Below are 13369 nucleotides of genomic sequence, written 5' to 3' on the forward strand. Positions count from 1 at the left end.
GAACCCTTATAATTTAATTTCTATTTAAATCTTTAATCCACATATAATTTATCTTAGCACATGGCATGAGACCAAGATCTAACCTTTTCTGAAACAGTCGGTTCTAATATTGTACTCTAAATAATTCATCCATTTGACATTCACTTAAAATGACATCTTTATCATAAATTAAATTTTCATGTTTTTCTTTTTTCTACTAGGTCATGAGAATGTCCAGAGGACTTGAGTTTAGTCAACTTCCCTCACTGCATAGGGAGGCCCACTGTAACGCATGTGATAGCCATGGCAGGAGGGAAATACTCATATTCTACACACTGGTGTGTATTTCTAGACTGACTTAGTCTCTCACTGATCACTCAGCATATTTCTACCATGAAGCTGTACTTCTTGTGAAGTTACACCTTCATATTCCCCTGCCAGGAGCAGCCTACCATGGCTTAAAATTTCTAATATGCCCTCATACATCCATTAATTTGTTTGATAACACTATTCAGTGCCTATTCTGCACCATGTGCCACGCTAAGTAGGAAACCAGACAAATGCAACTCTTTCCATGATGTGGCATAATATAATAGCTGGCAGGAGACAATCTTTGAATATTTACACCGAAAATTCATCGCTGTTGTTTGGTGCTACAAAATATAGCACAATAACCTTTCTAGCTGAGGAATCTAATTTCCAGATCTGGTTGTTTCTTCATACATTTTGCGAGGCACAGCCCAGAAGAGCAGGTTCCAATTTCCAATGGGAAATACCAAAAAGAACCTTGAGAATTTCCTTCAGAGCATTTACAAGATGATGATATGAGGAGTAGCAACAGTTAATAGAGAGACCTAGAACTTTAGGGCACAAATTCCATCAGCTCAACCCACTTGGAGATAGTCCTTTAAATCCTCAGGCCTATATCCTGAGCAAAGCCAGTCCCATGAGATCTGAAACAAATTTAGGAAGGTCAAGGATGAGGCAGAAAGGCGACGCCAGCATGGGGTCATTTTGACTCTGAAAGGGAAAACCAGCTGTGTATACAGCTCTTTGTGTCCCCTACCCTATTTTTTCTGTGATGTCCCTCTTTTCTCCATTTGACAGGTTTTAAACTGTAGGCAACTGTGCAGAATAGCTTTAATCACTCAATCAAAAAAAATCTGCCTTATGGAGAAAAAGGAAAAAACAAACAAACAAAAAACTGTGACTTTTTCCAAGCAGTAAATTCTACATGCACCGTGTGGCTGGAGAGTCAGCAATAATGATGAAACCACAGAGCACCCGATTTCCAGCTCAAACTGGAAAGGACTTGTGTGTGTGTGTGTGTGTGTGTGTGTGTGTGTGTGTGTTTAAACGAAACTATATGCCTGAGGGCAGCTGAATATAAATAATTCTTTTCCTTATAAAAAATTTTCTCTTAAAAAAAGCCCTCCCCCATTGAACCCACTCTGATGGTAACAAACAAATCTGACTTTACAATATCCCATAAAAAACCTACACTGTGTTATTCAAGAGAATAAATTTAATACAAAAACAAATGATTTGTACTTTTACATTAGAATAAGTTTGATATTTCTGAAGTCTATGCTGAAGAAAGAAGATGCCAGCACATTCATTTGTCACCATAACAAAGCTAAGCTTTCTAAAGGGAATCTCTTTAGCAGGGGATCAACTATGGTCTGCTCTTAGAAGATTTCCCAGATGCTCCTATTTCAGTTCTTTAAAAGGTAGCTTCTGTTTCTCTGAGAAACAAAAACCATCTAATATTACATGAAAGTACCACAGATACCTGAAATGCAAAATAACCAGCAGACCACGTTCTTGTTCCACAGAATTAGCAGGCAGAGATCACCCGTTTCTGAGATCGTTTATTTTACTCTTTCTTTTTTTTACTGGCTGGACTGTCCAAAACCTCAATCTTGCCTTTTCCCTCTTCTGAATGAGGAAGCTTAATGTTATCTATGGTGACTTCGGAAGAGGTGCCGTCATCTTCCTCCTCAGATTCGGAGCTGTCCTCTGAGCTGTCCTCCGAACTCTCTTCTGAACCATCCTCTTCTTTTGCATCGGATTGATTCATCTCAAACAAGGCCACATCCTGCCAAAAGCGCCATGTGAGAAATTTACTCCATGCCAGTTGCCTAAAGACTTGTGATAACAGCCCTGGGAAGAACCAACATTTAGCACAAATACTGAAGCACAGGGGACAAGAAGTGTTTTTAATACAATATGGCACTTTTTTCTCTCAGCTGCCACAGTCCACCATAAGGACGTACATTTAGTACAAGTCTAAAGAGTCCCCCCACAACCCGATTCTATATATCCTGAACACATTCAACAATATGTGCTCAACAGATATTAATAAAGGCACCTGGGTGGGTTAAGTGCCTGACTCTTGATTTTGGCTCAGGTCATGATCTCAAAGTCGTAGGATCGAGCCCCATCTCGGGATCTGCACTGGGCACAAAGCCTACTTAAGATTCTCTCTCTCCTTCTGACCCTCCCCAGCTCATGCACACGTGTGTGCATGCTCTCTAAAAAACAGCAAAAACTCCCAAATATTAACAAGTCCTACCATGAGCCAGGCCCCACACTAGGGCCTAGAGACTCCACAAGAGCAGCAACAAAATCCTTGCAACTTACGTTTGTGCAACTTAGGTTTTTGAGCAGGGATTGGCAAATTACAGCCTGGAGGCCAAACCCAGCCCACTACCTGCTTTTGTTTAACTTGTGGGCTAAGAATGTTTTTTCTTTTTTTAAGTTTTCAGTGGTAGGAAAAAAAATCAAAAGAATATTTCATAAACCATAAAAATTATATATATTCAGATCTCAGTGTCCATAAATAACGTTGATAAAATGTGCCTATTCATGACATTTCATCTACAGGTGCTTTCGTGTGAAAACGGCAGAAATGAGCAGTCACAAGAGACAGCACAGTCCACAAAGCAGAAGTATTTACTAGCGGGCCCCTTCCACAGGATCTTTGCTGACCGCTGTTCTAGCTGGGAAAGAAAAACAACGAACACCGACGTAGAAAGCACAGTGTGGGGCAGTGGAAATGAACAAAGGTAAAGCAGGACGGGATAAGCTACTAACGGGCCATCGGGGAGAAGCCTCTTATTGAGGTGACAGCTGAGGAGAGAGAGAGGGAGGGAAGCTGCAGAAATGTGGGGAAGAGCCTTCTCCACAGAGGGAACAGGCCAAGGAGCAAGGGGGCTGAGCGGGAGCACAGGAAAGAGGGGGCCCGGCGGGAGGGAAGGGGGGTGGGGAGCTGGAGGCAGACCCCACAGGCCCCGGAAGGACTGAATTCATCAGAGATGTGATGGGATCGTGGGCCTGGGCCACACCCAGTGTGAAGAACAGATTCTAAGAAGAAAGGGCAGAAGCAGGGGAGCCTGTGGAGAGGTCACTGCAATAGTCCAGCGGGGAGACCACGATTCCGTGGACCAAGGGTGGCAGCTGCGGACGTCATGCAGAGTGGCTGGCTCTGGGAATATTCTGGAGGTAGCGATGACCAGAGCTGCTGCTGAATGGACTATTATTCTCAACAACGGCGTTGGCTCTGTCCAGACACAAGGGTTATAAAGGCAACCCCGGGGCAGAAGTAAGATGTGAGTCTAAATTGAGAGGATTTTCCACGTGGCTTATGTAACCAGCTATTGCATTAAACACATCATTTATTTTTGCATTTTCAATCAATCAGACTATGATTACTTCTTTTAGGCTTGGATGGAAAAAAAAATTCACTTAGGACACTTAGTAAATTAATGCTTCAAGATAACAAATGTATTATTTGACCTTAAAAGCCCTTCTATGATTCTCTATTACTAAAGTTCTAAGCTCCACCCAAGGAAGCTTACTGGTCAGTAAGATCCGTAATAATAAAATGACTGAATTCCCACGCAGTGCTGGAAACGTGAGCTGAATTTGCAAGAAGGAAACTAACACTTGGAATTAAAACGGGAAAGTCCTCTCTCGTAGATGACGAGGCATACCAGTAAATTTTACTTGATGAAGTGAAAACAAAGCATAGCTACCATTTGTATCACTTTTCCAAGACTCTCATCAATGTCTTCAATATTGAAATGCCCAGGCGGTGCAGCGGCCATTTCTTTTCTTAGCTTTTCATTCGCCTGAGCCATCTGTGGGAGAAAGGTCTGCACTTGGTCCAATACTAAGGAGAAAAAAGAGTGTATCAATATTTGTTAGTCTTTGGCCAACCTTCAAATTTTAAAATCCAGAATTTCCTATAAAACACTTCTGATTTCAAAAGTAATCAGGGACGCCTGGGTGGCTCAGTCGCTGAAGTGTCCGACTTCAGCTCAGGTCATGACCTCATGGTCTGTGAGTTTGAGCCCCGCGTCGGGCTCTGTGCTTACAGCTTGGAGCCTGGAGCCTGCTTCGGATTCTGTGTCTCCCTCTCAATGCCCCTCTCCCACTCATGCTCTCTCAAAAATAAATAAAATGTTAAAAAAATTTTTTTAAAAAGTAATCCTAATGACAATAGCTACAATTTAGAAATCTCAAATTTCTTCCATTTAAAAAACTTCCATCCTTTTTCCTGAATCCTTAAAGCAATAGGACTACACAAATTAGCGAATATTTCTCAATGTTTGTGTTTTCGTATATCCCCAGAACTGCACATTTCTAGAATGCTGGCATTCAACCAACAGTAACTGAATAAGGAGAAAGTATGACGTAATAGTTACATGCACCACGCTCTGAGGCTTTGCCGTCAGGCTGACGAGGTTATTCGCAGAACCCCAGTTCTACCTCCTGCCTGAATTACGTTGGGCGTGTTAACTAAGGAGTGGTTGTTCCTACCTACCCAACATGTTTGCCTTTTTTCCCATAACCCTCACCTTCCTTTTAAGCTCTGTCATTCCTGGTCACTCTTGTGCCTTACCCTATGCAGAGCTGTTCCACAGCTTTGGTTACCAGGCTTTGGTTCAATACCACATACAGCGAAACTGTGACCTAGCCAGGCCAATGAGAGATCGCCCTGGGACTTTGGCTTGAACTGAGGAGAAAGAGATCCCTTCTTTCTGAGTACTGAGCAAATGACTGGTTGAGCTGCTGATAAACTGGGCAGCTTGCCACATGGGTAGGAAGGGCCTGTTCTAGATTTAGCCAACACCTAGGAAAGCAGAGCTAAGAGTCAGGGCAGCAGACCCCGGATGGCAGCGAGCACCTGAGGGGAGGGGTACCTGAGATCGCTGCTCCCTGTCCCCACAACCAAACTGGCCAACATAACTTATTTTTTGGCTTAAGGCAATGGGAGTTGGAGTTTAGTCATACGCAACCACAGGTGTCCTAAATAAAGTTAATTTAACCATTCAATACCTCAATTTAGGGGTGTCTGGCTCAATTGGTTGTGTTCAACTCATGATTTCAGTTCAGATCATGATCTCACAGTTCATGGGACGGAGCCCCGAGTCAGCCTCTGTTCCGAGAGTACAGAGCCTGCTTAGGATTCTCTGTCCCTCTCTCTTTGCTCCTCCCCCATGCATGCACATTCTCTCTCTCTCTCTCAAAATAAATAAATAATCAAAACCTTAATTTACTCATCTGTAAAACAGGGGTAATAACTATACTGTGCTTAGGGGAGTCAATAAACAAGGTATGCCTAACGGCATTAGCTCTCAAAAGAAGTCCAGCACATAACTGTGCACGTGAGTTCTCAAAACTTGTAAAGTCACTGACATAGCTATGCAACACACGATTGAAATGTCCGGAGGACAGAAGATGAAAAGAAAGAAGGTGGTAAAGGTCAAGAAATGGCCTTTAATTGTAAAACAGGGCTGCCAAAAGATGAAATGACGTTATTTACATACAAAGCCCCACAGAACTGCAATCACAAGACATGAAAAACATTTTTAAAAAGACTCAAATGAAACTCTACGGTCGGAATACATGGTAAGCAACTCCTTCAGACACTAAGCCCCTGAGCAGTCCCAGGGCAACGACAAATAGCTCGGGCCAGACTGGGGTTCACTCTACTACTTAAATGGGCAAAATTTAACATCATAGAGGGCTTGAGAGAGAGAAAGGGGTAAGATGAAGGGAGGGAAAGATACTTACAGGGACTCCTCTCTATCCGAACCGTTTGAAGAGTGGAAGTTTTTCTGTGATTAGGCTTGGGGTTGATGAGTAGCCTGTCCCATATACCTGAAAGCACAACGACACGTAATTTACTAGAGCGTAAGGAGACAGCAGCCGGTGAGCAAACTTGCCACCACCACGCCCAAGTCTTGAACATTCCAAAGTCCCCAAGACCTTCTTAGAAAGAGGCCCTCCAAGTTCCACTGCAACATTTTACTTCTTTACAGACACCCAGCTCCCCTTCCTTAGGCCTGTCTCATACATCTGCACGTGGCACCGATGCTAAGCATTAAGTGCAAACTAACCTGCATTTGTGTGGATCAGAAATCCATCAGTGACAAATGAGTTTCTGCCACAAAGGGACAGAGGAAGCAGTACAGATACACTAATAGTTAAGCGGAGCCAGAAGTGGTTTCATCAGACAAATTATTTAACCTCTTGGAGCAATCCTTTATTTATAAAGCACACCTGCCTTGTCAGTGGACCTTCATTAAAGATGTCCAACCTAGGGGCTCCTGGGTGGTTCAATCGGTTAAGCGTCTAAGCTCAGGTCACGACCTAACGTGAGTTCGAGCCCTGTGTTGGACTCTGTGCTGACAGCTCAGAGGCAAACGCCTGCTTCAGATTCCATGTCTCCTTCTCTCTCTGGACCTCCCCCACCCACACTCTCTCTCTCTCAAAAATAAATAAATATTAAAAAAGAAAAGAAAAGATGTCCAACCTAGAGAAATGAGCCCTTCGAAAACTTTCTGTTGTCCCTCCCACCCCCATACACCTTTTCGGCCCCCTCACTACTCCTCCCCAAATCAACCAACTCTTCAGCCCATCAGAGCTCAGAAGACAGGGTCTGAGTTTTTCAAAACTCAAGGCTTTGATCACCCTGTTTCCAACAACCGGAAAACCTCTTCACTCAAGTACAAAAATCCTGTCCACCCCCAAAGCAGAGTTCAACAAATATTCTTTTATTACTACTTTGGGTCTAACGATTGGATTAGCATAAAGAATCACATCAGTCTGGAGCTAGACTGATTGTATTCAAATCCCAATTTTGCCACTTTCCAGCCTCACGACCTCCAGCAAGTTACTTATCTGTAGGATACACTGTGACTCAGTTTCTCACTTAGAAAAGAGATAAGGATCCTCTGAACAGGGTTTTTGTGAGGATTTAATGAGTTAATTAATTCCTGGGCCACAGTAAGCACTACATAAGCTTTGGCTCTTATCATAACTCTTTGGGATGTTCTGGGTTCTCACTGAATGTCTTCAAGCTGAGAATTAGCTCAAGCCCTTAGACCCATTCTCCTTATAAAAATAAATAAATAAATTCAATAGGTACTACTACCTCCATTTTCCAAATGTGAAAACTGGGGCGCCAGAATGTAAACAACTCTCCTATAGTTTCATAGTTAATCACTCCTATAGTTTCATAGTGGAGTTGGGATTTGAATCCATGCTTTTTAACTCTACTACGGTGTCTGAAATCCTATGTGGCTTTCCCGGACCCAAGTGTCCCTCCACAAGAGAGAGGAAAGGCACTAAGGGGTGGTTCTGTAAACACAGAGGGGTGGGTGTGGGGGTTAATCCACAATAGTCACCTGCTCCCTCCATCCGCCAGGTGCTGGGACCCGGACAGCCGACCTCAGGCCCTCCTCAACCCCCCTCCCCCCCACCCCCGCTTAGGGGAGGTGTCCCGCTGCGCCGCTCCGCAGAGTCGGTGCCCACTACCCTGCAGAATCTAAGAACCTCCCCGGGCCCGCGGCCGCGTGGCCGCCCTGGGGCCTCCGAACCCCAGCCACGCCGTGGCGGTCACGCTGAAGTCCTGCGGCCACCCCTGGGCGTCTCTTCGGAAGTGCCGGACCCCGGCAGGGAGCCGCCAGCCGGTCCCCCGGCTCACACGCCCCCCGCCGCACGTGAACACTGCATGCCGACGCGACCCGCCCGCCCGTCACCTCCGCAGCCGCCGCTTCCCGCCGTCAGCAGCTCCTTAGACACCGAGATCCCCGAGTAGTCCCGAGGGGAAGAGGGAGAGCCGCCCGACCGGCGCTCGCCGCCGACCTCCATGCCCCTCGCTAGCTTTGAGGGCCAGCCCACCCAGGCCCGGATGCAGGAAAGAAGTCGGGCAGGGGCGGCTCCAAGGCCGCGATTGGACGAAACTCGGAAGTGGGCGGGGATAGGGCAGCCCGCGGCCAGGGCGACACCTGGTGGATCCTCGAGGCCATTCCTGTGGTGGGAAAAAAAAAGGTTCGGCCTTCTGAGGCCCCGACACTGAATAAAAGAGTTAGCAAAACTTGATTTTAGTCAAACGATCCGGGCAACAGCGCACCATGGGGCTGTCCTTCTCTTCGTTCTTTTATTTTTTTATTTTTAGATTGTGGTTAAAAAAAACATACGCGACATAAAATTTAGCATCTTAACCATTTTAAAGTGTACGGTTCAGAAGTGTTACCTGTGTTTACATGGTTATGTACAAGATCTCTTGACTTTTTCATCTTGCAAAGCTGAAACTGTGTCCATTGAGCAACTCTTCCTTATTGTTATCATAATAAAAACTTTATATTACAACCAAGTTCTAAAATGTAGGGCACAAAAAATTATGGGAGAAATGACAGCAGGCACTGAAAACACTGATTGATGTATTTTAAAAACTGAGTTCACTCTCTTTCTATTTAAAATCAACTCTGTCTGGAGATCCTTCAGGGAAGGACAAAACGTTTTTTTCTTTATATTGCCAGTGCTTCACTTGGAGCCAGGCACATAGTAAATGATTAATCCATGTTTAGCGAATGAATGGAGAGAAGCTGAACAAATGAATAATTGTGAATTGTTTCATTGATTGACGGATCACCCCTGTAAAACTGGCTTCGGGGCCTTAGAAATGTCTTCAGATCTTTGTTTGTGAATTGTTGACAGAGATCAGAAGCAGCCCTAGGTACAATGCTGTACAAAACTAATGGAGCTATTTGTAACAATAACTTAGAAATGAAGACGTTCATATCTAGCCAAGATAGAGTGGAAGATGCACTGGCAGAATTTAGTCTCCCTCTTAGGAATAATGTTAATCAGAAAAGCAGTTTTATAAAATATGACAATAAATGTAAAGCATAGTTTTTCTCGCCTTTAATATCTCTAAAAGATAATTGTTTAGATTTTTAAAAAATATTATACGGTTTATAACAAATGTAGAAGTAAAATACACAAGACGAGAATAGCACAGAATGTGGAGGTAGTAAATCTATTGTAAGGATCTTATTTTTCAGGGGAATCTGGCTAGCTCAGTCGGTAGAACATGTAACTCTTGACTGTGGAGTCATGAGTTCAAGTGACACCTCAGTTAGAGTTTATTTAAAAAATATGTAAATAAATAAATAATATAAAAAGGATCTTATATTTTATGTGAGGTATTTTAATAGGATTTAAAGATAGATAGCGATAAGGTAAAGATTTATATTGCAAACACTAGAGCAACTCCTAACAAAAAATTAAAAAGTGGAATAGCTAATCAGCCAATAGTAGAGATAAAAACGGAGCTGTAAGGTATAATCAATGAGTCCAAAAGAAAACAGGATAAAGGAAAAAAGGAGTAGAGAACAGATGGGACAAATAGAAAACCAATAAGAATATGGTAGACTTAAATTATACCCATTTCAGTAATTAGATTAGCTGTAAATTAGTCTAAGATTTAAAAGGCAAAAATTGTTAGACTGGATAAAACAAGACCTTACTGCATACTGTCAGCAAGAAGTTCCCTTTAACTGTAAAAACACATAGGTTAAAGGTCAAGTGATGGAAAAGATAAACTATGCAAATATGAAACAAAAATCAAGTCAGAGTAGCCACATTACTAGCAGACCAAGTAGATTTCAAAACAAAGTGCTATAGACTAAATGTTTGTGTCCTCCCAAAATCTGTATGTTGAAGCCCTAACCCCCGCCCCCCCCAGTGTGGCTATATTTGGAAATAGGGACTGTGAGGAAGTGACCATGATTAGATGAAGTTGTAAGTGTGGGGCCCTGATCCAATAGGATTAGTGCCCTTATAAGAACCACCAGAGTCCTTCTGTTTCTCTCCCCACATGCACACACACCAAGGAAAGGCCATGTGAACACATGGTAAGAAGGCAGCCTTATGCAACCAAACAGAAGAGCTCTCACCAAATATCAACGCTGGTAGAAACTTGATCTTGGATTTTCCAGCCTCCAGAACTGTGAGAAAATTAATTTCTCTTGTTTAATTGTGGTACTTTGTCATAGCGACCTGAGCAGACCAATACACCAAAGATAAAGAGGGACATTTCATAATGATAAGGGGGTAAATTCATCATAATTCACAATAATTGTGAGTGCATCTCATAACTGACCTTTGAAGTATAAGAAGGAAAATGTAATAGAACTAAAAGCAGAAGTAGACAATATTATTATCATTGTTGGAGATTTTGACCCTCTTCTCTCGGTAGTTGGTAGAATAAAGTATACATAAACCAGTAAGTATAAAGAAGCCTTGAGCAAAATTATCAACCAACTTAACCTAACTGACATGCAGAACACTTGACCTTGCAACAGCAGAATACACATTGTTTCAATGGCAACAGAATAATCAATAAGACTGATCATATGCAAGGCCATAAAACAAGTCACAAAACATTTAAAAGATTGAAGTCGTACAGGAGCTCAGTCAGTCCCACTCTGGCTCAGGTCATGATCTCCTGGTTCGTGGGTTCAAGCCCTGCATTGGGCCCTGTCTGACTGCTCAGAGCCTGGAGCCTGCTTCGGATTCTTTGTCTCCTTCTCTCTCTGCCCCTCCCCTGCCATGCTGTGTCTCTCTCTCTCTGTCTAGCAAAAATAAATACAATGCTTAAAAAAATTTTTTTAAAAGATTCAAGTCATATAAAATTTGTTTTCTGATGTCAACAAAACTAAAAATCTTATCTAGGTTATCAAAAGCAAACTAGAAATCAATAACAGAAAGATATCTGGAAAATCTCCGAATATTTGCAAATTAAACAATTCAGTTCTTTTAAAAAATGTTTTATTACTGTTTATTATTTATTTTTGAGAGAGAGAAAGAATGTGAGTGGGGGAGGGGCAGAGAGTGAGAGGGAGACGTAGAACCTGAAGCAGGCCCCAGGCTCTGAGCTGTCAGCACAGAGCCTAATGTGGGACTCACGGAGTGTGAGATCTTGCCTGAGCCAAAGTCAGATGCTTAACCAACTGAGCCACCCAGGCACCCGTCTTGGACTTTAAATATAAGAAAAACACTGTCAGAGTATTTTGGCAAAAAGACCCAGTAAGTCATGAGGAAATAAAGTAAGACTGGCACTTGATATTTTGACAGAAAGATTTTTGCAGATGCAATTGAATAATGTATTTAAGATACTCAAAGAAAGACATTTTAAGCTAAGGATGTAGCTTAACTGCCTTTCATGTATAAAAGTTTTAAAGACACAGTTATGAACATGTTAAGATGGGAAATATTGCTCCCACAGCCTTCTTGAGGAATCTCCTAGAGAATAAGCTTCAGAAGCCAACAGGAGAAATTCAACTTGAGTTTTGGTGGTTAGAGTTTTACAATAGAATTAGGGATAATCCAAGATCAATTAGTGAGAATAAGGTTAACAGAATATTATGTACTTTTTATAGGCTTGATAATATGGATATAATACAAATATCAAGAATGGGGAGAAAGCAGAGATAATAAATGAAGAGAAAATCTTGGGAATGAAAAGGTAATACTTGGAGCATCTGGGTAGTTCAGTCAGTTAAACGTCCAACTTTGGCTCAGGTCATGATCTCCCGGTTTGTGGATTCGAGCCCCGCATTGGGCTCTGTACTGACAGCCAGCTCAGAGCCTGGAGGCTGTTTTGCATTCTGTATCTCCCTCTCTCTGACTCACCCCTGCTCACACTGTCTCTCTCCCTATTTCAGAAATAAATAAAACATTAAAAAAAGTTAAGGAAAAAAAAGATAATACTTTAAGGGTGCCTGGATGGCTCAGTCTGTTAAGTGTCCAACTTTTTATTTTGGCTCAGGTCATGATCTCACAGTTTGTGGGATCAAGCCCTGTGTTGGCCTCTGTGCTGACAGCATGGAGCCTGCTTGGGATTCTCTCTCTCCCTCTCTCTCTCTGCCCCTCCCCAACTCGTGCACAAGCGCACGTGCATGTGTGCTCTCTGTCTCTCTTAAAATAAATAAAATTAAAAATGATAATACTTTAAACTAGATATTTGGGATAAAGGAAGAAAGAGAAAGAGATGACTAGCTAATTACTATATCGTTTGTAGTGGAAAGACAATATCAAAACGAGAGGGGACTGAATCTTCATAATATTCAAAGTTTTTCTTTTTTTTTAAAATTTTTTCACATTTATTTATTTTTGAGAGACAGAGAGAGACAAAGCATGAGCAGGGGAGGGGCAGAGAGAGGAGACAGGGAATCTGAAGCAGGCTCCAGGCTCTGAGCTAGCTGTCAGCACAAAGCTCAACCAGGTTCAAACCCATGAACCGTGAGATCATGACCTGAGCCGAAGTCAAATGCTTAACTGACTGAGCCACCGAGGCACCCCTCAACTTTTTCTAAGTCACATGGAAATTTTACAACATTGACTTATCACAGTCTGCAGAGAAAGTTTCAATGCATTCCCAACATGCAAATGAGATAGATGGCCTTCTGTGGTCATATATAATTCAATATAACTAGAAAATAATGACAGATTTTTAAGTCTTTTCCATCTAAGACTGTAAAAACACACTACTAGGCAATCTTTGTATCAATAGGAAATAGTAAAATAAAACTACTCCCCTCAAATCTAAGTATTTAAAAGGTCAAGAAAATAGACAAACCACTAGCTAACTAAAACAAAATTGGGGAGGGGAGAAAGGTTGGGAGGTATAAACACATGAAATAAATGATAATGAAATAATAACAATAAAATCAGAGGAAATACAGAAAAACTTACAGACAACTCTATGTACTCTATTGTACAACTCTATGGAAATAAATTTGAAAACCTAAACGAAACCATTTGAAATGGATAATGTTTCGGAAATACGTAAAGACATATACCAGTAAAAGATCCATGAATTTGACTATATAAAAATTCAAAAATAACTTTTACATAAGAAAAATCAGCATAAGTAATATAAAAAGGCAAATAAACTTAAAAACAAGGTTTCCAACTTATACTACTGTATAAAGTTTCAATACTCGTAACATAAAGAGCTTCTAACAATGGAGAAGAAAAAGACCAAATAACTCCATGGAGAAACAGGTTAAGGGAATGAACAGGAAATTCA

At 41.9% G+C, this 13369-nt stretch overlaps 1 protein-coding gene across 1 annotated transcript; it reads right to left on the reverse strand.

Moving 5' to 3' along the window:
• Positions 1 to 1465: 1465 nt before the first annotated feature.
• NOPCHAP1 (NOP protein chaperone 1) lies at positions 1466 to 8190 on the reverse strand. The gene is made up of 4 exons (XM_039252885.1): positions 8031 to 8190; positions 6061 to 6147; positions 4017 to 4153; positions 1466 to 2077 (listed from the first exon to the last, which is right to left on the reverse strand). Exons 1-4 carry the CDS (start codon positions 8140 to 8142, stop codon positions 1856 to 1858), a joined length of 558 nt encoding a protein of 185 aa, XP_039108816.1. The 5' UTR covers positions 8143 to 8190; the 3' UTR covers positions 1466 to 1855.
• Positions 8191 to 13369: the final 5179 nt, after the last annotated feature.

Source organism: Hyaena hyaena, unplaced genomic scaffold (assembly GCF_003009895.1).
Source record: "Hyaena hyaena isolate Hyena2069 unplaced genomic scaffold, ASM300989v1 scaffold_432, whole genome shotgun sequence".
NCBI classification, from domain to species: Eukaryota; Metazoa; Chordata; class Mammalia; order Carnivora; family Hyaenidae; genus Hyaena; species Hyaena hyaena.

Coding starts and splice junctions, on each gene's coding strand:
- NOPCHAP1 (XM_039252885.1), bottom strand. CDS start 8,142: ATGGAGGTCGGCGGCGAGCGCCGGTCGGGCGGCTCTCCCTCTTCCCCT. Junction 4,154..6,060: donor TCGGATAGAGAGGAGTCCCT/GTAAGTATCTTT, acceptor TTTTCTCCTTAG/TATTGGACCAAGTGCAGACC. Junction 2,078..4,016: donor TTGGAAAAGTGATACAAATG/GTAGCTATGCTT, acceptor CGCTTTTGGCAG/GATGTGGCCTTGTTTGAGAT.